Consider the following 26,528-nt stretch of genomic DNA (forward strand, 5'->3'; position numbering starts at 1 on the left):
CCAGCGCTGTCTGCCTCCTTCCCTATCTCTCCCTACGTGCTGGCAGCCATGCAGTCCAGTGTGGGCACATTCTCCAAGCAACGAGGCCGCGCAGGTTGGAGTCGAGTGGTTTATTAGTGTAATGAGAAGGGGTGCAGCAGGGGTTCCCAGAGCAGCTGTCTCCGCCTTGCTGCTACCCACCAGGGCACAGGCGCCCTGCGGGATGTGGCAGTGGTACCAGGGAAGCTGCTTCCTACCTACAGTCTACGGGTCCAGCCCGGGATCTGCCCTCAGTCCGGGGTGAAGGAGCGAGTGGGGAGAAGAGCTAGAGCTGGTGGGGGTCCATGCTGGGCTCTGCAGGCCATGAGCTGGGGTAGGTGGGGGTGGTAGGGGCCGGGCGGTATTTCTCAATCACCTCCCGCAGCCCCTTGGAGAAGTGGAGATCAGCTCCCACCGTGAGGAATCCCTGCAAAGGGGAAGAGGATTAGCACAAGGCAGGCTGTGAGTGTGCCCTGTCCCAGCAGGAAGGACTTGGTCCCTGTGCCTGCTGGGGGGTCCCAAGCTGCCCCTATCCCACCACGTACAGCATGGTTGGTGACCACCTCCTTGGTGAAGTCCATGCCTTCTGGCAGTGGGATCTGCACCCCCTTTTTAGTCCTCTCTGCAGGGAGGGAGAGATGCAGTGAAGACGAGTCCCACTGCCTCTGCCCCAAGCCTGGCTGAGCGTGGTCAGTGGTGGTGCCTACCGTTAATGATGGGCATGATCGTCAGCTGCAGCAGGGTCTTCAGTGGGGCCTGCAGTGAGAACAGCTGGGGAGAGAGAGGAGCATGTGTGAGCACAGCAGCAGCAGACCGGCCTGCCTGGGCAGGACATGCCTGCACTTAGCACTGGGTGGACTAGAAGGGGGTGTCCTGCAATGTGCAGCCCCTCCCCAAGCCTCCTCCATGCTGTGGCTGGGGACTGGCAAGGGAGGCCAGACCCCCAGGCTGGCACAGGGTCTGCTCACCGCTAGCGACTCCAGTGCAGACTGCTTGGAGTAGATGCGAAACCTGCAGAGGAGAAAGCAGCCGTGAGCGGGGCACGGAGGGGGACCTTCCCCACAGCCTCCGCGGGACCCCAGCGTGGGCCATACCGTCGCAGGTCCAGCTGCACACGGAGCGCCTTCCCTTGGAGAAACACCTTGGCGCTCAGCTTTGTTTCCTAAGGAGAGAGAAGGATGAATCGCAGCCCTGCTGTGACCACTGCAGGCAGGCAGCTGGCCAGGCTGGCTGCTCCTCTTGCTCCCCAGGCCCAGCTGTCCCTCTGCTTTGGGACTCCAGAGCCATCCCACATGGGGTGGGTAATGTTTTTCCCCTGTGTGCTGGGGTGGCTGCACAGGGAGCCCCAGCCATGCCAGCCCCCCGCTCACCATGGCCATGCTGGAGAGCTGGATGGCGGGGCGTCCTGGGGGCACCAGCGAGATGTTGAGGAAGGCAGAGACGGAGACAGAGGTGCCCGAGGGTTTGATGATGCAGCGGGGAGGAGCCGACACCTGCAGCACCAGCCGCAGCGGAGCATCCACAGCAGGGCTCTGGGGAGGGCAGGTGAGCAGGAGGCACAGAGCTGGGCAGAACAGTGCTCTGCCCCAGGGGCTCCCCTGTGCCTCCCACCATGGCCAGGTGCTCCTCTCACCTGCATGAAGATGGTCCCAAAGAAAGTGGCTCTCAGCAAAACCTCCAGGTCCTTGGGCACCTGCAGGGAGGACAAACCGTTGGAGGGTAAGCGAGCAGCCGCTGTTGATCCCAGCAGAGCTGCTCCTTGGGTGGCAACTTCCTCTGCTCTGTGGGCAGAGCCCAGCCCTCCCTCCTGCCTGGCATCAGGCCCCTGCCCGCAGAGCTGCGTGTGCATAGCCGGGTGACCCAGCACTGCTTACCTTCTCCCCCTGGAGCTCTATGGCCAGCACACCTGCCTGAAAGTATGAGTGCATAGCTGAGTCAAAGAAGTACTCAGAGAAGGCAACGTAGACCATGCGCTCGGTCTCCTTGATCACCGGCTCCACCGCGTGGTTCTCCAGCTCTTGGTTCTCTCTTGCACGGGGGAAGAACATGCCCTGGGCCGAGAACAGGAGATGTTTCTGCAGCCGTAGCACAGCCCACACTGCTCACTCCACCATGCCCAGCATGCAGGCTGGCACAGCTGCTCCCAGGGGGACTGTGGGAGGGTCAGTAGGGCAGGATCCAGTGGTCACCTTGAAGTCTAGGTCAAGGGTATCTGTGGAGATGGCTGGGTCCCGCAGGAGGGAGTAGTCAATCCCAATGTGTTCATCCACATAGTTCCTCACTGCCAGGGAAGATGTGCTGTTGTAACCAAGCCTGCGGGCTACCTGTCAGCCCAATGCCCAGCTGTGCCTGCCCCCACGGTGAACGGGGTCCAGTTCCTTCCCTCGGGGCAACACTCACCCGGCACCGTGTCCAGCACGGAGTTCAGCAGCACCAGGCTGGCGTGCTCCAGGGATGGGCAGATCTGAAAGGCAAGGGCTGGGCTAAGAGGGGAATCTCTCCAGATGCAGATGAGAACCCAGACCCTCCTCCCGCTGCGGGGCAAGGCCAGGCTCCCCCGGGCTCCATTGCCTGTCTCCACTCAGCCTTACCTGCTGGCTGAGGAGGAAGCGCATCCCTGTGATGATGAAGGTGCTCAGGAATTCATAGACCGTTCTGCAGGACACAACAGCAGCTCTGCAGCTGACTGCCGTCCCCTCCGGCTCCAGTCCTGCTCCTCCATCCCCATGCGAGCACACAGCCTGGGCTGGGGAAGTCCCGAGGGTGCAGAAAGGGGGGCCGGGGACCCCGGCACAGGAGGAGCTGGCCCAGCCGAGGGACAGGGCTGCTGTGGTAGGTTTGGGTGTACCTGAGCGTGCCAGAGAAGCCTGCATGCATTCTGGCAATGGAGGCATTGCAGGTCATGTTAGAGATCTTCAGGCGCCCAGCCTCATCTTTGGCCAGCTGCAGCACTGTGTGGATGTGGACGCCATCCGCAGAGGCATTGATGGACCCAATGTCATAGCTGGAAGCGAGAAGATGAGAGGAGCACATGGCTCTTAGCAGCTGCAAGGCAGCAAGGCACCCATGGCACCCAGTGGGCACGGCCAAGCTGTGGCCCAGCTGTGGGGTAGGCTGGTCCCCACAGGAGTGGGGAGTGGGAGGTAGCTCACAAGAACCAGTAGAGCAGCTGTCTTCGGAAGCGCAGGCTGATGGAGGCGTTGCTGATGTTGAAGACGAGGTGTTGCTGAGGCTGGAAGTGCAGGTCAGAAAATGCCAGCTGCAGGTCCATCACTTTGACCCTGCAGGGGAGGAGACAGAGATGGTCGGATGGACAGATGGACACGGGGAGCCACGTGCGCGGGGAGCGGGCAGCACTCACTGGCTGATGTTGTAGTGGAACTGCCCCTCCTTCCCATGCACGTCTGGCATCGTGATGTTCTGCAGCTCCTGCTCCACGAAGCGCAGCCCCTCCTGCTTCACTGCAAAGCAAAGTGAGCTGGGGCTGGCAACAGCCAGGCTGTGCCGCCCTCCCAGCAGCATCGCCCCCAGCCAGCTCCCCAGCTCCTCTCCAGGCACCCCACGCACGGGCAGTGCAGGCAGGGGTCCCAGCCGACAGCCTTACCCAGGTGCAGACCCCAGGAGCAGCATCCCAACCTGCCTCTTACCCAGGGCCCGGGAGCAGGGTCCTGGCCGGCCCCTTACCCAAGTCCAGCCCCTTGGAGGTAATCCGGATCTTGCAGCCGGGTGGGCTGTGCGAGGCCGTGACCAGCCAGGGCAGGAGGAGGAGGAGGAGGCAGCTGCCGGCAGCCATCTCACACCTGGAGGCAGAGAGCAGGGTCAGCACGGGCTGGCCCAGAGGGGCACACAGGGGACACCTGGCCACCCTGGGAGGGAGGCGGCTGCTGCCCAACCTGCTTGCAGCCCAGGGCAGGGGTGGCCCCAAGGAACACCCCATGGCTCCGCTGCTCCCCACACCCCAAAACCCCCCAGTGCTGCCCGGGTCCCCATTGCCTGAACCCCCATGCAGGAGGACCAGCAGCTCATGAGTGGCACAGCCCCCACCCTAGTGTGCTGCACACAAGCCCCCAGCACAGACCCTGTGGGGTTCGTGGGGTCTCACATCCCCTGGGAACACTCGTTCCAGCCAGCTCCTGCTGGCCCCAGCACCCTCCCATCCTGCCCTGAACACACCCAGCTCCCAAAACTGCATGGCAAAGTGCAAGCCCAGCATGTGCTGCTGCAGCGGGGAACCCCAGCACCCCACAGAGAAGGGAGCCCTCTTCTGTAGGGCTGCCCCACAGCCCTCCCAGCCCCACGGGGCAGCCCCAGCTGCCCCCTGCCATGGAGATGTGCTGCCTGCCCGCACGCCCCACACACTCCGGGTGCTGGGCTGAGACGGGATCTGGAGCCTGCCCATGGAGCAGCAACAGGCAGAGATCCCTGCAAGACTGTGGGGACGGTCCACAGCTCCCACAGCTTTTTCCCCCAGTTCTCTGCAAGGGAGAGGACGGGGACCCTCCTGCCCAAGGCCCAGAGCCGCCATCCTTCCCCCAGGCTGTGCACAGACCGGGGGTTTGCCTACACAATGCCGGCTTAGTTTGGGTACTTACAGTGAGGTTGTCCTTGGCTCCCCTTAGCGTAGGGAAGCTGAATCACGTGAAAGGAGGGAGGGAGAACACCAGCAGCTCCAGGAGTTTCTTTTGAGCTTGCTGAGGTTCCCCTGCCTTTATATATCCCACCAGCTGCCACTCCTTGCAAGCCCACAGCTGGGAGGAGACAGCGGGACGGGGAGGATGCAGGTCTCCGGCACGCTAAGCCCCGGCTGCCTGCCAGCACAGGCAGAGAGACAGCGGGTTGCTCAGACACCCGGACTCCAATCTGAGCACGCAGCGTTCCTCCTCCACCGCAAACGCAGCTCCTCGCGTGTCCCACAAGCGCAGCCACGCACCATGTCCCAGGGCATCCCGGCAGTGCTCAGGGTGGCGAGGGGCATGCGTGCAAATGGGGTCCGAGGGGTCTGTCATGTCGGGGCAGCCCCCCCCAGTCTGTGTAGAGGTAAGCCTCTACCAGTGCCCCGGCCGCCCTCTGCCAGCTCCATCCCTGTCCGGTCAACTCTGTGCCACAGACAGAGCCCAACATAGGCCCTGTGGCCTCATCTGTGAGGTGAGCCCCAGGCGGAGAAGGTGCTGGGGCTGCCGGATCCTCAGTGCTGCTCCAACAGCCTCTGCTCAGGCTGACACGAACCGGGCAGCTCGGGGTCTGCAGGACATGCCTCTCTGCCTGGAGTTGCCCAGCTTGCTGCCGGCAGCTTGGCAGGCACCGGGGCTTGTGGAACCATGAGGAGGACTGATGAAGTGGCCCCAGCAGCATCCACGCTGCCATCCTGCTCCATCCCACGCCTGCAAGCGACAGGGAAGCTCCTCAGGCCAGGGCTTCCTCCCCCGGTCCCCAAGCAAGCTGCAGGGGCTGCCCCTGCCCTCACCACCCACTTTGCCCACTTGAGCCCCCCTGCTCCGAGGATGGAGGCTTCACGCTGTCCCTCCGCGGAGTCCCCTCTCCCCTCCTGGGGACGTGCAACAAGGGGTTGGTCTGAGCCAGCACTTTGCGCCCTGGGCGATTATCTGTGCTGTGGGGCAGCAGAGCCGGGCGGTGTGGGGCTCGCGCGGCAAAACACAGGGAGACTTGAGAGACTTAGTGCTTACACAGCACTTATCCCTCCAGAACTGCTTTGCCAGCATTAACTCATTAAACTGACCCCGGTGCTCTCAGAGCAGAGGGCAGGACTTGTGGGAGAGCGAGCAGGTCGGGCCGCTGCCCGGGAAGACAGAAAGGCCCTTGGAAAGCTGAGCAGTGGAGATGCTCCAGAGGCAAAGGGCAGGAAAGGGCTCTGTGGCCAGGGGTGACGGCCCCGCGGCTGCTCCTCCCTGTGTCCAGCCACACTGGGGAACACGGCCGGGAATACATCCCAACGGGCCGCGTGGAAAGGCAGCCACGCCAGCATCAGCTTTCAGGGCAAGAGAGGGATCCCAGGGACTGGCGCAGCAGCGTGGCTGCCCATCTCCATGCCAGCGCCCAGCTCCACCTGCAAAGCCCCGCACCGGGCGTGGGGCAGGCTCACGGCGGGGCGCACACCCGTCCCCTCGCACACAGCCACCACCCGCCACCGGCAGCCAAGTTGTGCACGCCACCGCAGCCTTTCTCAAACCCGACCCTGTGGGCCAAATTAACAACTAAATGAGCGGGTGCGTAGGCAAAAACATGTATAAGCGGATGCTGCTGAACAGAGGCATCCCTGTCAGCAGGCACACGGGCACGAACAGCGCTCGGGGCGGCCGGCTGCCAGGGGCCGGGCCCGCGGGCTGAGGCGCCGGCAGGGAGCGGCCGCCGGGCGGCGGAAGCCCCGCTGCGGGCACCCAGCCGGGCCGCTGCCGCCGGGCGGCACATCAATGCGCCGCCCCCGCCCTCGGGCCCGGCCGCCCGCTCCGCCCCGGCGCCGCCACACTTCAAAGGCCCTTTGGTGGCGACCGCTTGCGGCCTCGCCCTGCCTATGACAGGAACCGCCCGCGGCGGGCGGGCAGGGCCGCTCCGCAGCGACCACCGCGGGGCCGCAATGACAGGCCTGCGCGGCCCGAAATAGTGACGGCGGCGCGGCCGTGCCCACAACGGGGCGGTCCGCCGCCGCCGCGCCACACCAAAGATGGCGCCGGAGCGGGCGGGGGGAGGGGGGGCGGGAACGGCCGCCCGCCCTCCGCGCATGCGCCCGCCCGCCCGCCAAAGCGCGGGCCCGGCGCCGCGCAGGCGCTTTGCCGTCGGGCCGGGCCGCCGGGGCGCAGTGCGCATGCGCCGGGCGGTGGCCGGGCGGCGGCGCCTGCGCAGTGCCCAGGGCGGGGCGGCCCCGCGCCTGCGCCCCGGCGGCCCGCCGTCCCGGCGCAAGATGGCGGCGGTGGGGCGGGCGAGGCGGAGGTGGGGCGGCGGCGGGAGACGCAGCGGTGCCCGGTGCCTACAGCTCCCGACCTCACGCCCAGGTAAGCGGCGCTCCCGCGCGGCCGGGGCCTGCCCTGGAGGAGGAGGAGAGGGCGGGCGGGCGGCGGAGGGGTAGGCGGCGCAGGAGGCGCAGGCCCGCGGCCGCCATCTTAGAGCGCGGCCGCTGCGCCTGCCCCGGCTGCGCTGGTGGCCGCGCTCCCGCCGCTGCCGCCGCGCCTGCGCGCGTTCCGGCGGCTCCTCCCCCGCGGCGCGCCGTAACGGCCTCCTGTCTCCGCAGCGGCCCCCGCGGGCCAGGCGCGGGACGCCCCGCTATGAGGATGCGGCCCCGGCACGCCAGCGGCGAGCACGGAGCGACGGCCACGCGTCCCGCCAGGCAGCTCGCCACCGTAAGTACTCGCCTGCCCGGTCGCGGGGCCGCCCGGCCTCCGCCCCGCTTAGACCGTGTCCCCGGACTCCTCCCGTCCAGCCTGCAGAGTTGTCGCCGCCGTCGCCTCCGCTCCGCACTCGCTGGGCCCCGGCGCCTGTGGTTGCCCGCCGGTCCCGGCCCGCCGCGCCGAGGAGCTCCGTCCCGTCACCGCTTCCCGGAGGGTAGCTGCCCTCCGCGCTGCCCGGCAGCATGCTTTCCCTCGGCAGACACGGTCCCTCGGTCCCCGGCGCGCTCGCCACGCGTGTGCGTGTGCCGCCCCGGGAGCTCCGCGCTCTGCGCAGCCCCTGTCCCGTCTGGCCGGGCGCAAGGGCTGGCTCTCGGGAAAGGGAGAAGCACTGACGGAAGGAGGCAGTGGCCTGGCTTCCAGCCTCCCGAAGCAGTCGTGGATCTGGGATGAGGGAGAACCTTGCTGTGCCCCAGGGGGCTGTCGCTGCTCTCCTTTGTCTGCGTTTGCTGTCGTCTTGTGTAAAAATCCTACCTCGGTGAAATGGAAACAAATAATGATCCTGTTTGCTGTACTTCTTTACTTTGTGTCTTCTTCCACCTTCTCTGGTTGTGCTGCTGCTCCTAGGTTGTAAGCTCTCTGGGCAGGGACAGCGTTCTACTGTGACTGTGAAGTACTGTACGCATTGCCATGGTGTATAAAAACAATACCATAATCACCATAAAATGCTTACTCTGGATCCCTTTCACTGTCTAAGTCCCAATATTAGTTACATAAAAGTAGTGTTGCTTCTGTCAGCAACACTACTTAGTGTTGTTTAGTTTGCTTTTTTCCTTTTCCCAGACCTTAAGGGTACTTGTATTTAGTACTCATCAACGCTGATCAAGTGATAAAGCTTCTTGTCTGCCTCCCACATTGTACTTCATAAATGGGAGAAGGCAAAAAGAATGAACCCGATTTGACAGCTGTTTTGAGCAATGAGTGGTGAAAAACACTGGCAAGTTGCCGCAGCTGGTGTGTGCTGGCCAGTCTAGGAAGATGTTGATACCCAGCACTATCTGTAACTTCTTGAATTACATCCTGGGCTCACTTTGGGAGGTCTGGTCCCCTTAGTACGTACCAGTTCAATAGAATGTGTTGTCAGTGTAATGTGCAGGACACATTAGCAACTGCATGTGCGAATGTTTTTAGTTTAAGAAGGAGGGGCTCTAAACACATCCTTCAAAAGTGACTGCACCTGCAGTACTGCCAGATGAGGCTCGTGCCCCTCGGGCTCCGATCTGCTTCCCCACTTTGACGTCCCCGACACGAGTCTGAGCTGCTGCCATGTCTCTTTGAGGCGGCTGGGTTAAACTTGCTGCCTTTCTGGCAGCTAGCTGAAGTGAAGTGACTGTAGAGGGCATGGCGGGGTTGGAGTTCAGGAGGAAGTGTGAGTAAACAAATATTGCACAACACTCACCTGCTGAGGCAATTAAATGTCCATGATTGCATTGGCACGCTCTGTAGCAGACACTTTCGCCCCTGGGCTTGGTTATTGTTATCTGCCTAGTTCTGAGCAGAGACCGAAACTCCAGGTTTCTGCAGCATCCCACACCTTTTGCTTACCCTTGCTAGAAGGATGGAAACATCTTCCAAGATGCTGGAAGGGTCAAGCGTTCCTCAGCCCTGGCCTGCATCACACTGATCCCAATAGACAACTTAGCTAGTGCCTACCGGTTCTTGATCATTGTTGGCTCCTACTGTTCTGCTCTTCTGAAATAGCAGCAGAATTTTTATGATCAGGGAGGGGAACAAGGGTGAATAAATCCAAAATGGCCTAGCGTGCAAACCAAACCAGAGTTTTTTTACTTAAGAGATGATATACAAGGGAGCCTACTGCTAGGGCTACTATGGCATTCAGTTAAAAAACACACTTGTGTATACAATTGTGGTACCGCAGCCCTAACTTTGTTGTTGTGTAGAGTGTCTCCAAAGGCCCGAATAGAGTTAAGTAACTGAGGTAGATGGTAATTATTTAAAATGCCCTGTTTCCCCTCAGTTCATTGCCACTGTATTTAGAGCTGCCAGAGAGGAGCAATCTACGGTGCTGTTTCAGAAACTTCCCCGGGGGGAAGAATGGTGACTAAGAGAGGAAAAGCCTGGCTGTTTCTCTCCAGCTGGCAACATTAAATTATGATTAAGATGAGCTTTATTGTTTCAACAGACCTTCCTTTGCATAACTGTTGTTATGAAGATGAAGAAGTAACAAAGGCTAAAACAGCCCGGCTGAGGCTTTGCAGCCAGTCTGGGCCTGGGACATACTGAGGAAAGTAACTCAGGCGTTCCCGATTCCCAACCTGTGGTTCTCTGGAGCCCAGAAGTTGTTATTAGTGAAGCACTAGGGCTATTTTGTATAGAAGATTTTTTTTAATAAAAGCCTTTTGTTTAAATTATGTGCAGTTATGTGTTTATAAATGTTGATTTAAACTGTCTCTGAAGATAACAGATCAGATATAACTAGTAGTATTAGCATGGCAGAAGGTGGTACGTGTTCACAGAGGAGTGTATTTTATTTTTTATGCTCTCAGTCCTGATGTATGGGACCAGGCGCTGCCCTCTTAGGAGAGATCTAGCTGAAAAGTGAGTATTTTTGAATGCTGACCTTACGAACTACCTGGTTGACGCCATTTAAAGCTCAGCATTCCTCATAGCTAGTTGTATCTAGGATAACAGGTATTTTTCAGGGCCTAGGTCCTGTTTTGTGTGTGCTGGTTCAAACCCTGCTTTATTGTCAGAACGAATGTGTAGTGCTGCAGCTGAGTGGGCCAGGTGGATCTGAGATCTTTTCCTGCTGTAACACGGATTTTATGTGTATTTTTTTCTAGTGCGGTTGCTGAGAAATGGCCAATGAGAATCACGGAAGCCCTGCGGAGGAAGCATCTCTCATGAGTCACTCACCTGGCACCTCCAACCAGAACCAGCCCAGCTCCCCCAAACCTATGCGACTGGTACAGGACCTGCCAGGTACTGACTCTGCTTTTGGGAAGGCTGAGCACGGAGTTCTGCAGGGCCCTGGTAGCAGGGGAGAGAACGTGAAGCGGGGCTGCCAGGGGAGGCTAGGAACGGTGCATATTTCAGAGTGCGCTGTGGCAGTAATGGGGACCTGAAGGGCAGGGCTGCGGTTGTCCTGACTCTCTCACTGTATTCTCAGATGAGCTGGTGCAGGCTGGCTGGGAGAAGTGCTGGAGCAAGCGGGAGAACCGCCCTTACTACTTCAACCGCTTCACTAACCAGTCTCTGTGGGAAATGCCTGTTCTGGGACAACACGATGTCATTGTAAGTAAGCACTTGTCTTGAGGGGCTGTGCCAATACTGGGATATTCTGCAGGGGCAGATGCCATGGTCGTGTGGACTTCAGATTGCACGTGTGGGAGGGTCTCCTCTACCTTCAGAACTCCTTGCTGAGTCCAGTGTCTGTCTTGGTTCTGATGAAATCTTTCAGGTGCGCGCTCAGGTAGTGCTGTTCCAGTGTAGTGCACTACTCAAAGAGCACTCAGCCTGGTGGAGCTGTGTTGCATTTTTCTCATTTAAGTCTTTAAAAAAAGAATGCGGACGCGGGTCTAGAAGAGAAATTTGTAGTTCTCTGTAGGTGTGAGTATTGGTGTCCTTATTTCCATCCATGTAGGAGCCTGGGGCAGTGAAATGGGCAATTAAAAGAGCTTATTACATTTGTTTGGGACTCTGCAGTGGCAGCTGATGAACTAATGTGTGCTGCTGTTCTTTGGACACTTGTAGTCAGACCCTCTGGGACTGAATGCGGCTCCTATGCCACTGGAAGGTGGGATGATAGATACCTCTGTGGAGAGCAAGCAAAGGAAGAGGAGGTTCTCTGAGGAGGTTCCACCAAGTGGCAACAGTGTGAAAAAGCCCAAGGTGAGTCTGGTGCTGTGAAACAAATAGGCTTAAGAATGTTCAAACTGAAACCTAGACGGTGTAGAGCTTGGACCTGTTTTTTTTTGAACTGTGCGATGTTGTGCCACCCTAGTTCAACTCGAGCTGTGACAGCTGATGCGCAGAAAGTACAAAAGTGAGAGCAGACTCAGGTCCTGCCAAGTTGTCATTTCTCTCTTACAGCCTGAGCTGGAGTATGGGAGTTGTGAGACAACGTTATGACTGAGAAACATGGTAGCTCACAAGTCTGTGTTAACATGCCAACAGCAGGCAAAATGTGCTCTAGCAATTCACTGGGGTATCCTGAGTGCTGTACTCGTGCAGGATTGTTAGGTGTACTGGGTTGCTTCCCCTTTACCTGTCTCTGTAGGGCAGTAATTCATTTTTTATACACCCAGGCGGATGTCCCGGGGAACCCAGCTGCTCAGCCAGTCCCCAGCTCTCCCAGTATTCCAGGAACTTCTGTCCTGAAGGCATGGTGTGTTTCACCTGAAGATAAACAGCAGGCAGCTCTTTTACGACCAACTGAGTGAGTTGTCTCCATTTGTTTTCTCTTTTCTCGGTGGTAGATTAGAGACACATGGGTTTCCAGACATCTTTGAAGAAGAACCTGAGGGACATAACACCCTCCTATATCTTTGCAAAGAGGCTTGATAGTTTAGTTTCCTGGCTGGTGAAACAGCTCAAGGAATCATCTTTAGAAGTAATATTTGATAATTAGCTGATGACTGGCCATCCTGATAACATTTGCTTCTGCCATAGAGTATATTGGGACCTGGATATTCAGACAAATGCAGTGATTAAGCAGAGAGCACCATCTGAAGTGCTTTCTCCACACCCTGAGGTGGAGCTGCTTCGATCCCAGCTCATTCTGAAGCTGCGGCAACATTATCGTGAGCTCTGCCAGCAGCGAGAAGGTAAGTTTCTGTTGGGTTCCCCTGATTTGTTTTCTCAATCCTGCGGTACTGTGGGGTTCTTCCTTCTGGTTTATGTCTGTCTTGTCCTTGCGATCTCTTTTTGTGATGGTTGTACTCTCTGTGACATTGTTGGTTGTGAACTCATTAGGCAGAACTTCGATGAGATGATCCTTAACGGAGCTTCTGAGCATCTCTTTATCGTACTGATTAGACACTTTTTCTGTGCTTCTCCAGGGATTGACCCTCCAAGGGAGTCCTTTAATCGCTGGATGTTGGAGAGGAAGGTGGTTGATAAAGGGACAGATCCTCTTCTACCAAGTGACTGCGAGCCAGTAGTGTCTCCCTCCATGTTCAGAGAGATCATGAATGACATTCCCATCAGGTACTGTTCAAAGACAGGGCACCTTGCTGCGATGTTTTTGTCTTGGGCTAGTCCAGTGATTTACCTGCTGCGATTCTGTGCTTTTGTGTTTTACTTTCGCTGATGAAGTGGTAGGGTGCTGGTGATATAAAGCTTGGGAACTGGACCTGGCCTCCATACCTTCGTGGCAGCCGTGGAACTGATGCATATGAATTTATACTTACCTCAGGTTATCCAGAATCAAATTCCGGGAGGAAGCCAAGAGACTGCTCTTCAAGTATGCCGAGGCTGCAAAACGCCTGATTGAATCCAGGTGGGAGTTCCTGTTACAGTGCTGTCACGTTCAGAACAGAAAAAAGTTATAGGGGTTTTAGAAGGGGCTGCTGGATCCCACCTTATTCAGTGCTGATCATCATCTTACTGAGGAAAAAGCAAGGTTAGGAACGTACAGAAGAAAAGCAATCGTGCTGGAGGCATCTTTTGATAGTAATGTTACAGTAAAATCTAATGTTGGGAAGCCGAGTGTATGCAGAGACTAGTGAGAATCTGTGAAATACTGGACACAGAATGCCTTCTGTCATTTATCTCTGAGGAAAAAAACAACAAGTACTTGGGCACTCACTGCTATTAAAGAGCAACAGGCTTAGAGTGGTGTTATGTTATACCATGTATGATTTTTCTGACAAGTTCTGCCAGAGGACAGAATTGAGGAAGATAGCCTTGTGGGGAAAACAAAAAGCTTGTTAATGGGGTAGTTTTCTCAAGAGTCACAAGCTCCTAGCAGTGGCTGCATTTGAAAATGAGAGGCAAGATCACAGTGGACCATTTCCATGATAGATGGCTTTTATCTGCCTCTCCAGTTGCAGAGAGGACTGGACACAGCTACACTGTGTTTTGGAGAAAGCGTGGCAGTCCCTAGTCATACAAATGTCTGGAAGCACTTTCCAGAGGAGGCCTGGAGGGGAGTGACAGGGTAGGGCCTTGAGGAAGCGTCAGCAGCTGTGTTCCCCTGCTGACAGAAGACGGTTGTGGTGGGATGGAATATATTGCCGTGCAGCTGTGGGTTAAAGTTTGCTTCTCCGTTTTGTGCAGGAGTGCTTCACCAGACAGCAGGAAGGTGGTGAAGTGGAATGTGGAGGACACCTTCAGCTGGCTGCGACGGGACCATTCTGCCTCTAAGGAGGACTACATGGTCAGTATCCCTTTGCTCGTGTGGCTGAGCGCAGGGAGCCTGGGAAAGGATGGGGGGCGTGTTGGGGCCAGATAAAGGTCCTTCTGGAGAAGGCTGCGATTGCTTTCCTTTGCTCTGTGAAATGGGAGTGACAGCAGCATGGGGACTGCATACCTCTGGGGAGTCCAGCGGCAGGTTGTGTAAGGGGCTCTGGTTCTCTGCTTCTGCAGGACCGCCTGGAGCACTTACGCAAACAGTGTGGGCCCCATGTGTCTGCTGCAGCAAAGGACTCCGTTGAAGGCATCTGCAGTAAGATTTACTACATATCCCTTGAATACGTCAAGCGGATCCGGGAGAAGCATCTTGCCATCCTCAAAGAGAACAATATATCTGGTACGCAGTCAGCTCTGAAGAGCTATAGGGCTACAGCACTGCAACATAAAGGCGATGTTCTCTGGCCTGTCCCCATTCAAATAGCGTTATCTGTTGGGAGGGCTGATCTGAGTCCACGGGGTTGGATTTAACAGTCAGAAATAGCCAGTCCAGCATAGGCCTTAGCTGACAGAGTCTGGCAGTGCCTATGCAGTGGCAAGGTGTCTTTCCATCAGGCACTGATACCGGCTGTAATATCAAATATCATAAAGGTATGATCTGTCAGTATTAAGCAGCATGTCAGGAGCTGACCACACTGAACAGGGTGTTAGTTTCTTTCCCTGGACCGTGCTTTTTTGCTCTGCTTCTTCATTAGTTCCTGGGGACAGCTGACACTCCCCTTCCTAATGCCAAGTTCTTTCTCCTTCCTGTATTCTCCTTTGACACATTTCTTGGGATCTAAGCACCTTCTGCACTCCTCTGCTTCCTAGCGCATCACTGGGCACCCTTCTTTCTTTCCCAGAAGAGGATTTATGTTTCTTGATCTTTTCTCTGTTTTCTTCCTAGTTTATGTCTGTACTTCTGCCCCTGGTCACCTTTTTCTTCTTCCATGCTCCCTGCTTTGTTCATCACCACCGTTCTGTTAGTCCTTTTCCTTTTTGGGTCCTAGCTCTGCTCAGACTCCCTTCAGATCCCAGTGTCTGCCTTTTGCTGCTTGTTTTTGCTGCTTCCCACCCGATTGAATCCATGATTCCTTCCAATTGATTTTCCTGTGAGCTCTTTTTTTTTTTTCCTGCTGAAGCCGAGGCTAAGCTGCTGTCCCCGGTGGGTAACCACAAGGTGGCGGGAGGATTCCTTTGTCTCCTGCATTTGGCAGCCTGGGAGTGTTTATTGTGCTTTGGCCGAGTTTGGTGCAAACTGAAATAACTGTTAGTAATGACAAGGAAGGTGTTTTACTTGTCTGGAACATGCCTCCTGATGCTGGAATTGTGTACAGTCTACAGATCTGCTGTGGTAGAGATGGAGAAATACTGTGAAATGGGTCCTCCCTATGCTCTGGCAGCGGGGGATGGAATTAATTTGGAGAGTCAGCTCTGAATCTAGCTAGCTACCTACAAGATCTGTGAAGGACCACCATGGTGGTCCTTTGGGGTGACCAGTCTGCTCTTTAGCCCTATTCCTGTCACTGCATGTTTTCAGGTGGAAGGAAGAGCTGTCACAGATTTCCTTGGATTCTAATGGGCTGCCTTTCTCTTTATTCTCCATAGCTGAGGTAGAAGCTCCTGAAGTCCAGGACAGGCTCGTATACTGTTACCCAGTGAGACTGGCCATCCCCTCCCCACCACTCCCCAGCGTGGAAATGCACATGGAAAACAATGTGGCATGTGTGCGGTACAAAGGGGAGATGGTGAAAGTGAGCCGCAACTACTTCAGCAAGCTGGTAAGGGCTGACTGCCAGTCCTGCGTGACTTGTCACAAACTGCTCTTTGGTGAGAGGTTTTACTTCTCCTTGTCCTCTGAGAGGAGAGACTGCGCAGAGGAATGGCGTGCTGACCTGGCAGAGGCTGTCAGACACTGCCCTAATAGTAGCAGAAATGAGGACGGCTGCTTTCACCTTACTCAGGGTCAGGCTTCTGCTGGGAATACTTACAAGGTGTTGCGCGTATGCTCTGGATACATACTGTGCTGCGAGAATGATCGTAGTCACAGCAAGGCAGCCCTTGCTGAGAGGCAGTCGCTGATTTTTTTTCATTCATGCTAGTAAAGAGCTCACAGTTCACTCACATGGTAAAAGCAGATGTGCTGAAAAACCTCCATGCAGAGCCCCACCTGCTCCTGTTTTCATCGGTGTCCCTCTCCATGTCATGTGTATTTGTGTACTGTTTTATCTTTGTTGAGTCCGTTTGTGTTTAATGGCTGGGCTTTCTCTTCCAGTGGCTTCTCTATCGGTACAGTTGCATAGACGACTCTGGCTTTGAAAAGTTTCTGCCCAGGGTTTGGTGCCTTCTCCGTCGATACCAGGTACTGTCTAATCACAGTTGTACATCGGAAAGCCTTAGTAATAGTGGGGAACTGAACTCGTCTTTGCTTTGGGGGAGGTGCACAGCTCTGGGAGCCTGACACAAAACAGGGCTTAGACTGAGTCCGCTGTCTGCTCCCGGTGTTTTGAGATAAGACTGTGGTTTGGGGACCAATTGCAATCTTGACAGGAGACTTCAAGGGTGGTAAAGATAAATTTTCATGAAAGAAACCTTCAGTAGTTCTTGACTCTTGAGTGCCAGCTGAAGGTTCGTGGGGAGTATATGTGAAAATTGACAGTTCGTTTGTGGGGCCTGAGTTGGATGAAATATCTAAAGAGCATTCTTGGGTACATGCAGGGGACCTCCACGAATTTGAGAAAGGACGAGGGGGCCCTGCATACCTAGAGGAGTGGGTGCATGGACGTATGGCCCTGGGTCCGTGGTCAGTGAAGGGAGCAGCAGGAACAGCGAGTACAGGCACGGCTCACCGGGGTTTGCTCTCCTCAGATGATGTTCGGTGTGGGTCTGTACGAAGGAACTGGTCTGCAGGGGGCACTTCCCGTGCACGTCTTTGAAGCCCTCCACAAACTCTTTGGAGTGAGTTTTGAATGCTTTGCCTCGCCCCTGAATTGCTATTTTAAACAGTACTGTTCGGCCTTCTTGGATACAGACGGGTATTTTGGATCCAGGGGGTGAGTCTTACTTTCCGGTGCCCTTGCTGTGTTTCTGTGTGGGTGTGTGCACGTGCGATGACTCAAGACAGGCTGACGTGTGCGTGTATTCAGGGTGGTAGGTGGTTCTGTGATGTCTGCTCAGAAGGTTGTGTACTTCAGGCCCGCCTAAAGGCAATGAGTGGACACAGGCTGGCTGTGAAACCGTCAGGAGTGTGCCGTTGGTCTAGTTAGAGGGCTCTGGTCCCTGGGGTAATGCAATTTATAGGTGTGCCAGCACTTGCCCTTGTTCTGAAGAATGGGAGACCCGGGCCCTCAAGCACTCAGGTTGAATCAGCAGTCACCTCCAGGGACTACAGATGGAGCGTGTCCTCAGTGACCAGTCCAGCTGTTAGAAGCTGCAGGCTCTGTGCTGCTGGGGATTCAGGCTTTCTGAGAGTATGACTGCCTTTTCTGAGGAAATGGATGCTTTTTAAAGTCTGAAAATGAGAATTTTGGCCTCTCTGATGGGGCTCTTTGCCTTTTTCCTCCAGCCCGTGCCTGGATTTCTTCCCTATAAGTGGCTCTTTTGAGGCAAATCCTCCGTTCTGTGAGGAACTGATGGATGCCATGGTCTCTCACTTTGAGGTATGTCAGCTCACCTGTGGAGTTGTTCTGAATGGAGCTGTGCCATCCGTCCTCTCCTCCCCACTGCACCCTCACAGCAGGGCTGCAATGCTGAAGGCAAAGGGCGGTGACTGCTGCAGCATCACTCTAGAAGCAGGAATATTTCCTTTCAGAACTCATTAGACATGTCATTGCTCAGCCAGCGCTGAGATTGTTCATTTTCTTGTTGAACTAGAAACTGCTGGAGAACTCCAGTGAGCCTCTCTCCTTTATCGTCTTCATCCCCGAGTGGCGGGACCCTCCTACACCAGCCCTGACCCGCATGGAGCAGAGCAAGTTCAAGCGGCACCAGCTCATCCTGCCAGCCTTTGATCACGAATACCGCAGCGGGTCTCAGCATGTCTGCAAAAAGTAGGCCTTTTTCTCAGGTCCTTCTGGGAAATGTGTTTCTGAAGCCGTGTGACAGAAATATCCCATCCCAAGTTGAAATCAATGGAAAATAGGGAACAGGCAAGGAAAAACACAGCGCATAATCACCCTGGATTTTAAGATAGGCATGCAGTGTGTTCTGAATTTCATGTTCATTTAATCACTACTGAGGTATTAGACTAAGAAAAAGCTTGTGAGTGGGATATTCCTTGGGTGCAAGTCCAGTCTGAACAGGTCATACACGTGGTGCTGTGGTGATCATCTGTGCTCCCCTGCCAGCTCTCTGATCTGGTGAGCCCGCTGAGCAGCGTTTCCCAGTCTGACAAATGCCGCAGCGGTTCCGTGTCACTTGGGGGGAAGCAGAAGTAAGGGGCAGGTAGGATCTTGGTCCTCAGTGGAGGACCGTTGGCCTGCTGTTTAAGCAACAAGTTCAAGTAACAAGTGCTTAAACACTTCTCTGGACCTGGTTACGATTGATGCCTTACCCTGATGAGTTTCCTTCTTCAGGGACAGCAATGTCCCAGTGCACGTGCTGGAGGAGAGCTAGGTGGCTATGCAGTGTCAGTGCTTCTACTCTGAAAGTTTGCGAGCCTCTACCTTTACTCAGAGTTGCCGTGCACTCCATTCTGCCTGCTTTTTCCCCAGAATAATGAGAGAAAAGGACAGATAAATACTTGTCCTAAACACAACCCACAGGAGGAGGGGCGGGTGCTAGGAAGTGTGTGTGGGTGGCAGTTGTGTGACTTCTGGGCAGGTGGGCCATGGGAGATGCTGAGAGCCTGTGTCTTCCCTTGCAGAGAGGAGATGTACTACAAGGCCGTGCACAACACAGCCGTCCTCTTCCTGCAGAACAGTGCAGGCTTTGCCAAGTGGGAGCCCACGCCAGAGCGGCTGCAGGAGCTTGTTGCAGCCTACAAGCATTCAGGCCGGACCCTCAGCTCCTCCTCCTCCTCCTCGTCATCATCGTCCTCCTCCTCGTCCTCCACAGCAGATAAAGAGCGGGAGCTGGGCCGAGAGCAAAGCAGCAGCAGGGAGACTAATCCCAACTAAGGTGCAGAGGTGCGAGGCAGCAGGGGAGGTGCCGGCGGCCCCGAGGAGGCTTTGCCGGGGCAATGGAGAGACTGCTGGCTGCGTAGCACCGGCCTGGGGGACTCTTGCGCAGCAGCTCCACGGCACCTGCTTTCCTCTGCGAACTGCATGCCACCCCCGCCCAGGAGCGCCGGGGAGCGCCCGTCCGCCGGCGGGGAGAGGAGCTCGGCCGCAGCCCTCACCGGAGGGCGAGGGAACCCAGCGTGGCGCGGCAGGAGGAGCAGGCAGCCCCCCGATGCCAGAGCAACGGGGGAAGGGGCAGCCGGAGCTGGGACGCATGCACGGGTGGAAGGACGGTGGGACAGATGGAGGGACGGATGGCAAGCGCGAGTGCTCGGTGCCTGGCGCCGCGGCTGAAGGGGCCCCAGCAGCTGGCCGCAGCCCGGCGCCGGCAGGAGGAGGACGGGCAGAGCCCGGGGGCTCCTGCGGCCGGACTGGCACCAGCACGGCTCCGTGTCCATAGTGTAAATAGTTCTGTCCGTGGCGCCCGTGCTCCTCGCAGGGCTGCTCCCATCGCATCCGTGTTTCTTTCCCACATGTGTGAGTCCCGTGTTCGCCGACGCTGTGTACCGTAGAGGGGAGGAGCGGAGAAGAGGAGTTTCTTTGGTGTGTAAAGACGTCTTTGCAGCTGTTTTGTAGTCGTTGTGGTTTTTATGCGGAGCCTCCGGGCTTTATTTAACCTCCTTGGGTTTTGTTTTGTAAGGATTAATTTAACACCGCTAACCATTTTATTACTTTTATCAAGAAGAGCAAAGTCTATTTTTGATTTCTGTTTCCTAGTTCTTAGGAACATTAAAAACCAGCATACAGCTCTGCCCCGTGTCCGTGCCTTTCCTTCTCTGTTGGCCACGGGCCTTTGGTCACCTGCCCTCGCCTCTGTCTCACTCTGGCTGAAAGTTTGAAAAACGTTGGGGGGGTTGTTTGTTTTTTTCAGAACTATCTGTCATCTGACCCGTTCCGTGCTGCAGTGCCCTCCTGGTGAATTTTTTCTTCCTAAGGACCTGTGTGAACCCTCTAAAGCAACCTGGCCACTGTCCTCCTGGTTCATTTTCTGCTGCTGTCTTTCTCTTCCCTGTAACGGCCCTCCAAGCGGTGCAGGCAGCTGTGATCGCCCTCAGCCTCTTCGGGGCAGAAGAAGCCAGCTCCTCCTCGCGGGCTCTCTGCTCCGGGGCTCTCGGCACTTTGGTAGCCCTTTGCCTCCTGGTCAAGGAGGCCCAGGCTGAGCTGCGTTGCAGGTCCAGGCGCGTTGGCAGAGAGCAGAGACCGATGCGGTGGTGGGAGAGCTTGGCCGGGCTTTCCTGCAGTCAGTCCCTAACGCGGGCCTGGTGGGGGGTGTCCGTGGGGAGCGGGGACCTTTCCTGGGTAGCGCAGCCTGGGGGTCGGTGCACCGCACTCTCAAAGTGCAGACCTTCCCCGGCTGGACTGATCTTGCTTCAGCTTACAGCCATCCATTTCACCCTGTCCCTGGCTGTTGGATTAAAGAATTGTTTACTACCACCAGTCTCTTCTGGCCCAACGAGGTGAGGGCAGCTCGGGGGGGTTAAAAGCAGTGGTAGTTCTCTGACCCAGCCTTTCTGGGGTTCGGGAATTTCCCGGCTTTACCTGTAGAGCTCCCTCCACCCCTGGACAGGCTGCAGGCACCGTGGAGCCCTGTTCTCCTCCCTGGCTGGGTTTCTCTGTCCCAAAGGAAAACGGCTCCGGGGCAGGTTAGCGTTGCCTGGGAGCCTGTGATCCTGCAGCCTTGCGGGGCTGCGTTTCTCGACACAGGTCGAAAGGTTTATTAGTTAAAAGCCGGGAGCTGAGGAAGCACCGTGAATCCTGGGTCTGTGTCGCGCCCATGGCACTCTGCAGCCAGCAGCACCCGTGCCGCGGCAGTGCCGGCGCTGCTCTGTGGCGGGCAGGAGCAGCCCTGCCCCACGCGCTGCCTGCTCCCAGTACCTGCACGGCCGCCTCCCAGTACCTCCCAGCTCTCCAGAGACGCTTTCAACGACAGAGACGAGATCATTGAACTTCTTTAACGTCACTCAGGACAGTTGGGAGCTCTGACAGTGAAAGCAGCAGTTTGTAAAGCCTTTTTTTTCCCTTTTATTCATTATTTTGAGCCAAGGCAGGCTGCTCTTGAAGTGCAGGTGACCAGAGACACACCTTGATGCTGGGACCTGTCAGCAGACCTGCTCCTTGGTCAGTCTGTCCTCACCGAGTCCTTTGTCTTGCTCCCTTGGATGATGAACAATTACCTTGATACGTATTTAATTGACGGACCATGCCAGGAGCCGAGCCCCTGTGGCAGAGGTCAGTGGGCCCTGGAGGAGCGCAGGGACAAAGTGACAGCTGGTGAAGGATCCAGTGAGGGTGGTGGGGCTGGAGGTGGCTGGCTGGGACACGGAACAGGTTCTTGCAGGACTGAGCTGCCCGATCCTTGAGGCAACTGGACCGGCCAGCACAGGGCATCCCCATCAGCCCGGTGCCAAGATGGGATGCGACACTTCCCACCGAGACACTCGGTGGTGGCCGTCCTGCAGTGCCAGACTGCTCCCTGCCCAGCCGAGCCTGTACCAGGGGTGGAGCCAAGGGTGGGTGACCGAGGCCAGGCCAAGCTGTGCGAGGGGCTGCGGTGGTGGGAACAGCCGGGGCACACAGCTGGGAACGGTGGCCGGTACGAGCAGGACTGGGGGTGACATGGTCAGCAGTCACACTGGGAGCTGGACGTTGCCTGGTGCCCCGGAATAAAAGCTCTTTCATACTCGGCCAAACCTTGAGGATTTGAACCGAAGGGTCCTTGGCTAACGCTGCTCCGGGCAGCTCCTGCCCAAGTGGCTGCTGTGTCGCGGGCCAGAGCTGCAGCCCAGCCCTGCGCTCGTCAGGGTGTGGGCAATAATTACCTGGGCAGTTCCCAGAGCTCAGCCCTGCCTGGAGAAAAAAAAGTCATTGTTGACCGGCACGGAAATCCCGTCCTGCCCCCCGAGAGGACTGAGAGCAGCAAGGTGTGATCCTGTCACCGACAAGGGGATGGAAACCCACGGCAGCGCCATGGCTCAGGCATGTCCCCTGCTTGGCCATTGCTGCTTGGGGGTCCCCGTTGTCACCCCCACAAACACTGCCGCCTGTGGTGGGTGGTCACTGCTGCTCTCCTGGCTGGCAGCGCAGTGGGAGGGAGGTTTTCCCTGTCTGTGCTGGGAAGGAATCGCTGCTGCCAGCCTGCCCTGGGCAGAGGGGGGGGCTCTAGTGGCTGCTGCCCCTTGGGGCTGCTGGAAACGCCCCTGCAACGTCTGCAGCCAGCGGGGGGGGGGGGCGGGGAATTTGGCATGGGCTGAGGGGAGACCCAGCCGTGGAGAGGGATGTGACAAGGGCTCAGCCTGGCTCTGGCAAGTGCTGTGACCCCCCAGTGCCCCCAGCCCTGGCTCCCCGGGGCGCAGGAGTGGGGTGAGGTGTCCAGGCATGTGCTGGCAGCACTGGGTGTTTCTGGGCACCCTGGGATCCTCATCCTGCGGGTGACACGGACTCCAGGAGGGGTGTCCAGAGCCCTCCCCACCGGGCACTTCATGCCTGAAGCAGCTTCTCTCCCTGGGGTCGTACAAGAGCCGCCTGTTCCCAGGCTGGTGAAGGGGAGAGGGTCTGCCCGTGCCATGGGGACCCTCAGGATCCCGCTCTGCAGCCGCCCTCTCCCCAGGGCTGGGGGCTGCATGTCCCCAGGGGCCACTGCCTGCAGCCTCCAGGCAGGGAAGGAGCATCCTCAGGGCCGCCTGTGAGCGAGGGGGCAGCAGGGCTGCAGGGAGCCGCACCGGCATCCCCCCAAAACCGACCCGCTGCAGCCCGGCAGGGGTCAGGGGGACCTGGCTGTGCCCTGCGGCGTGGGTGGGCCTGACCCACCGTCACCCTCCGCACGGCGACGGCACCGGCACCGGCACCGGCACCGGCCGAGCATCCGCCTCCCGCTCCGCGTTGCCAGGCCAACGCCGCGGAGGATGCTGCCAGCCCCTGCGCCGGGGCTGCCTCCGCAGCGTGGCGGGCAGCCTGCCCCACGCCTCGTCCATGGGGGGCACGCCGCCGCCGGCACCCCGCCTGCCTCCCCGGACAGGGCCGCAGGGCTGGGGACCGACCCACGGCTGCTTCCCACTCGGGAGCACCGGCACAGACCGCAGGTACGGGGAGGTGGTGGGGGGGGCGGGGGGAACGCGAGGATGAGGGGGGCTGCAGGGCTGGGGGGTCCCTGCAGCCAGCACAGCCCGGTGTCCCGGGGAACCTGGATGGACGGGGAGGGACAAGCCCCGCTCGGGACCCTGAGCCCCCCCACTCCATGCTGCAGCACCGAGGGGCTCTGCAGCCGGTCCTGTCCCCTGGGAAAGACGTCTCCCTCCTTCCCAGGCACCGGGGAGGGGATGAGTCCCAGCGCTGGTGGCACCAGCCAGTGGTCAGAGCTGGGCTGTGCTGGCCCTAGGAGGGGGCTGCTGCTTCCCCATCCCTGCTCCCCCATCCCCGCTCTGTCATGGACCCTGAGGGGGTGACCAGGACCCAGCCTGTGGGGTGCAGAGGGGCCCGTAATCTGCCCCCCAAGCCCTCTCTCACAGCGGCTTCCCTCTCCCCCAGCCCAGACAGCCCCTGGCCAGCCCTCGGGCGGCATGGCCCACCAGGACGGCGGGCGGGGGCTGCAGCCACCCGTACACGTAGCCCCCGAGCTGGAGTGCAAGATCTGCTACAGCCGCTACGACGCCCGCGCCCGCAGGCCCAAGCTGCTGCGCTGCGGCCATCGCCTCTGCGCCAAGTGCCTGCGCAAGATGGTGGCGCTGGGGAACGCGTCGCCCCGCCAGCTCCGCTGCCCCTTCTGCCGCCAGCACAGCCCGGTGCCCGGTGGGGACGTGCAGCAGCTGCAGGACGACGGCGAGGCGCTGGCACTGCTGACAGGCCATGAGCGGGCCAAGAAGCAGGGTGTCCCCCGGTCCCCCGAGGTTCTCCTCTGCCCCAGCGTACTGGAGCCCACGGCCGGCCCCGACTGCCTGGTCGTCACCATCCTGGAGGTGCCGGAGGACGTGGCCCCGCCGGAGGGCCTGGGAGGGCTGGAGGTGGTGCGGCTGTACCGCCCCGCCAGCCTGGGCACGCTGCCCTGCCACGGCCCCGGGCAGAAGTGCCGCTCCTGGGGGTGGCGAGCCGTCCCCCGCTTCATCCTGGGCGTCCTCTGCCTCCTCTACTTCAGCTCCCTGCCCTTCGGTATCTACCTCCTGCTCATCGAGCACCACAGCCTGGGCATCGTCCTGGTCAGCCTCGTGCCCTCCACCCTCCTCCTCTGCATCGTCTACAGCCTCTGCCAGTGTCTGTGCCGAGAGGTCTTCGGGTTCCCCCACTCCTGACCCTGCACGGCTGAGCCCTGTGCCTGCGCTGGGGAGGCTTTGGGCACCTTGGAGCGTTGTTCCTTGGGGGTACGGGTGTTCCCCGAACCACGGCTGACCCACAGCGCGGAGGTCTACCTGGACCACTGGGAGAAGCTCAGCGCCTGTTGCCTGGGGGATGAAGGGATGGCGAGCAGCCCTGCCGAGGAGGGCTCAGGGGTGCTGCTGGATGGAAAGCTGGATGTGGGCCAACAATGTGCGCTCACGGCACAGAAAGCCAACCCCATCCTGGGCTGCATCAAAAGCAGCGTGGCCAGCAGGGCGAGGGAGGCGATGCTGCCCCTCTGCTCCGCTCTGGGGAGACCCCACCTGGAGTATCGCATCCAGCTCTGGGGCCCCTGGCACAGAAAAGACATGGACCTGTTGGAGCGAGTCCAGAGGAGGCCACAAAAATGATGAGCGGGCTGGAGCACCTCTGCTGTGAGGACAGGCTGGGAGAGACGGGGAAGAGCCTGGAGAAGAGAAGGCTCCAGGGAGACCTTATTGCGGCCTTTCAATACTTATCGGGGGCTTATGACGAAAGATGGGGACAAATATTTGAACAGGGCCTGTCACAACAGGACAAGGGGTAATGGTTTTAAGCTAAAAGAGGGTACATTTAGACTAGATATAAGGAAGACATTTTCTACAATGAGGGTAGTGAAACGCTGGCCCAGGTTGCTCAGGGAGGTGGTAGATGCCCCATCCCTGGAAACGTTCCAGGTCAGGTCAGACAGGGCTCTGAGCAGCCTGGTCTGGTTGCAGGTGTCCCGGCTCATGGCAGGGGGGGTTGGACTAGATGACCTTTAAAGGTCCCTTCCCACCCAAACCGTTCTATGATTCTACGATTCCCTTGCAGAACAGTGCAGGCTTTGCCGAGGGGGAGCCCAGGCTGGAGCGGCTGCGGGAGCTTGTTGCAGCCTACGAGCAATTCAGGCCGAACTCTTGGTTCCTTGTCCTCCTCCTCCTCCTCCTCTACTGCAGACAGAGCAGGAGCTGTGCCGAGAGCACAGCAGCAGCCAGGAGACTGATCCCAGTTGGGGAATCGCGAGTGCTTGGAGCCTGGCAGGGCCCCGGCAGCTGGCCACAACCCGGCGCCGGCAGGAGGAGGACGGGCAGAGCCCGGGGGGCTCCTGCGGCCGGACTGGCACCAGCACGGCTCCGTGTCCATAGTGTAAATAGTTCTGTCCGTGGCGCCCGTGCTCCTCGCAGGGCTGCTCCCATCGCATCCGTGTTTCTTTCCCACATGTGTGAGTCCCGTGTTCGCCGACGCTGTGCACCGTAGAGGGGAGGAGCGGAGAAGAGGAGTTTCTTTGGTGTGTAAAGACGTCTTTGCAGCTGTTTTGTAGTCGTTGTGGTTTTCATGCGGAGCCTCCGGGCTTTATTTAACCTCCTTGGGTTTTGTTTTGTAAGGATTAATTTAACACCGCTAACCATTTTATTACTTTTATCAAGAAGAGCAAAGTCTATTTTTGATTTCTGTTTCCTAGTTCTCAGGCACATTAAAAGCCCACGTACAGCTCTGCCCTGTGTCCTTGCCTTCCCGGGGTTCCCGGTCCCCTGTCTCCTCCCCAGCCAGCTCCCCTGGCCCCACTTGTCACCCTGGGGGCTGCACGGGGCCACCTGGCTGGCCCCGGGGGATGGGGGGAGCCCGGCTGGTCTGAGCCCCTTCCCGGCAGCCGATGTCCCACTCAGCGATCCACAGGTGCTGCCGCTCCCTCCCACGCCTCCCACATGCGTGTCCCTGTCCCTGTGTGTCCCTGTCCCTGTGTGTCCCTCCCTGCACTGCCCCTTGGCGCAGGGCTGTGACGGCCACCCCAGCCCTTTGTCCCACGTGTGAGCCCACCCCACGGGTGACCCCGGACGTCCAGGGAGGGGGAAAGGGAGGAGGCATCAGGAAGGCACTGGATCGCCTGGAAACACTGCGAGTCTTCCTCTGCCGAACGGAGGGGGCCCCCGTGGGGAGCCCAGCCGGTGGTGGGGATGGCGACCCCCCAGCAGCCTGGCCAGGTTCGGGCAGCCTGAGGGGCTCGGGCAGGACCTGCTCTGCTCCCCGGGGGCGGCGGAGCCAACCACAGCAGTGCTGGCAGTGGAGATGCCCACATCCCTGCCAGCATCCCCCTCGCCATCCCCACTGCGTCCTCACTGGTGTCCCCTCCACAGACAGGCAACACCAGGAGGTCCCGGATAGAGTCACATTTATTAACGCCCCACACCCCTCCCTGCCCACACCTCCCTCTCTT

General features: G+C 58.3%; 3 protein-coding genes across 5 annotated transcripts; 2 read left to right on the forward strand and 1 right to left on the reverse strand.

Annotated features, from left to right (window-relative positions):
• Window positions 1-95: 95 nt before the first annotated feature.
• On the reverse strand, window positions 96-4,818 carry PLTP (phospholipid transfer protein). Its single transcript, XM_074605241.1, has 16 exons — window positions 4,611-4,818; window positions 3,703-3,818; window positions 3,380-3,479; window positions 3,171-3,299; window positions 2,867-3,022; window positions 2,610-2,673; window positions 2,419-2,482; window positions 2,208-2,299; window positions 1,893-2,069; window positions 1,652-1,711; window positions 1,389-1,550; window positions 1,113-1,180; window positions 987-1,029; window positions 726-789; window positions 564-640; window positions 96-445 (listed from the first exon to the last, which is right to left on the reverse strand). The coding sequence occupies exons 2-16, from the start codon at window positions 3,809-3,811 to the stop codon at window positions 305-307; spliced, it is 1,506 nt and encodes a 501-aa protein (XP_074461342.1). The 5' UTR covers window positions 3,812-3,818; window positions 4,611-4,818; the 3' UTR covers window positions 96-304.
• Window positions 4,819-6,888: 2,070 nt separating this feature from the next.
• PCIF1 (phosphorylated CTD interacting factor 1) lies at window positions 6,889-19,737 on the forward strand. 3 transcript variants are annotated; one of them, XM_074605227.1, is made up of 17 exons: window positions 6,889-7,025; window positions 7,262-7,370; window positions 10,220-10,358; window positions 10,546-10,670; window positions 11,130-11,267; window positions 11,684-11,814; window positions 12,048-12,202; window positions 12,437-12,584; window positions 12,793-12,876; window positions 13,656-13,755; window positions 13,965-14,127; window positions 15,375-15,547; window positions 16,042-16,128; window positions 16,635-16,819; window positions 17,332-17,425; window positions 17,640-17,815; window positions 18,631-19,737. In XM_074605227.1, the coding sequence occupies exons 3-17, from the start codon at window positions 10,235-10,237 to the stop codon at window positions 18,881-18,883; spliced, it is 2,136 nt and encodes a 711-aa protein (XP_074461328.1). In that variant the 5' UTR covers window positions 6,889-7,025; window positions 7,262-7,370; window positions 10,220-10,234; the 3' UTR covers window positions 18,884-19,737. The 3 variants fall into 3 exon arrangements, with proteins under 3 accessions (XP_074461328.1, XP_074461330.1, XP_074461331.1); XM_074605229.1 differs by lacking the exon at window positions 7,262-7,370 and having other exon boundaries at window positions 6,906-7,025; XM_074605230.1 differs by lacking the exons at window positions 6,889-7,025; window positions 7,262-7,370; window positions 10,220-10,358; window positions 10,546-10,670 and adding an exon at window positions 10,704-10,836.
• Window positions 19,738-22,238: 2,501 nt separating this feature from the next.
• On the forward strand, window positions 22,239-25,809 carry LOC141750335 (E3 ubiquitin-protein ligase RNF182-like). Its single transcript, XM_074605256.1, has 2 exons — window positions 22,239-23,064; window positions 23,510-25,809. The coding sequence occupies exon 2, from the start codon at window positions 23,542-23,544 to the stop codon at window positions 24,265-24,267; it is 726 nt and encodes a 241-aa protein (XP_074461357.1). The 5' UTR covers window positions 22,239-23,064; window positions 23,510-23,541; the 3' UTR covers window positions 24,268-25,809.
• The last annotated feature ends 719 nt before the right edge of the window (window positions 25,810-26,528 follow it).

Source organism: Larus michahellis, chromosome 12 (assembly GCF_964199755.1).
Source record: "Larus michahellis chromosome 12, bLarMic1.1, whole genome shotgun sequence".
Taxonomy (NCBI): domain Eukaryota; kingdom Metazoa; phylum Chordata; class Aves; order Charadriiformes; family Laridae; genus Larus; species Larus michahellis.

What these genes read in the sequence shown, in the direction of transcription:
- PLTP (XM_074605241.1), bottom strand. Translation starts at nt 3,811, where the DNA reads ATGGCTGCCGGCAGCTGCCTCCTCCTCCTCCTCCTGCCCTGGCTGGTC. An exon ending in GCTTCCTCCTCAGCCAGCAG is followed by an intron (nt 2,483 to 2,609) that starts GTAAGGCTGAGT and finishes CTTGCCTTTCAG; the next exon opens with ATCTGCCCATCCCTGGAGCA. An exon ending in CTGCACTGGAGTCGCTAGCG is followed by an intron (nt 790 to 986) that starts GTGAGCAGACCC and finishes CTCTCTCCCCAG; the next exon opens with CTGTTCTCACTGCAGGCCCC.
- PCIF1 (XM_074605227.1), top strand. Translation starts at nt 10,235, where the DNA reads ATGGCCAATGAGAATCACGGAAGCCCTGCGGAGGAAGCATCTCTCATG. An exon ending in ATGAATGACATTCCCATCAG is followed by an intron (nt 12,585 to 12,792) that starts GTACTGTTCAAA and finishes TACTTACCTCAG; the next exon opens with GTTATCCAGAATCAAATTCC. An exon ending in GCCTTCTCCGTCGATACCAG is followed by an intron (nt 16,129 to 16,634) that starts GTACTGTCTAAT and finishes TGCTCTCCTCAG; the next exon opens with ATGATGTTCGGTGTGGGTCT.
- LOC141750335 (XM_074605256.1), top strand. Translation starts at nt 23,542, where the DNA reads ATGGCCCACCAGGACGGCGGGCGGGGGCTGCAGCCACCCGTACACGTA.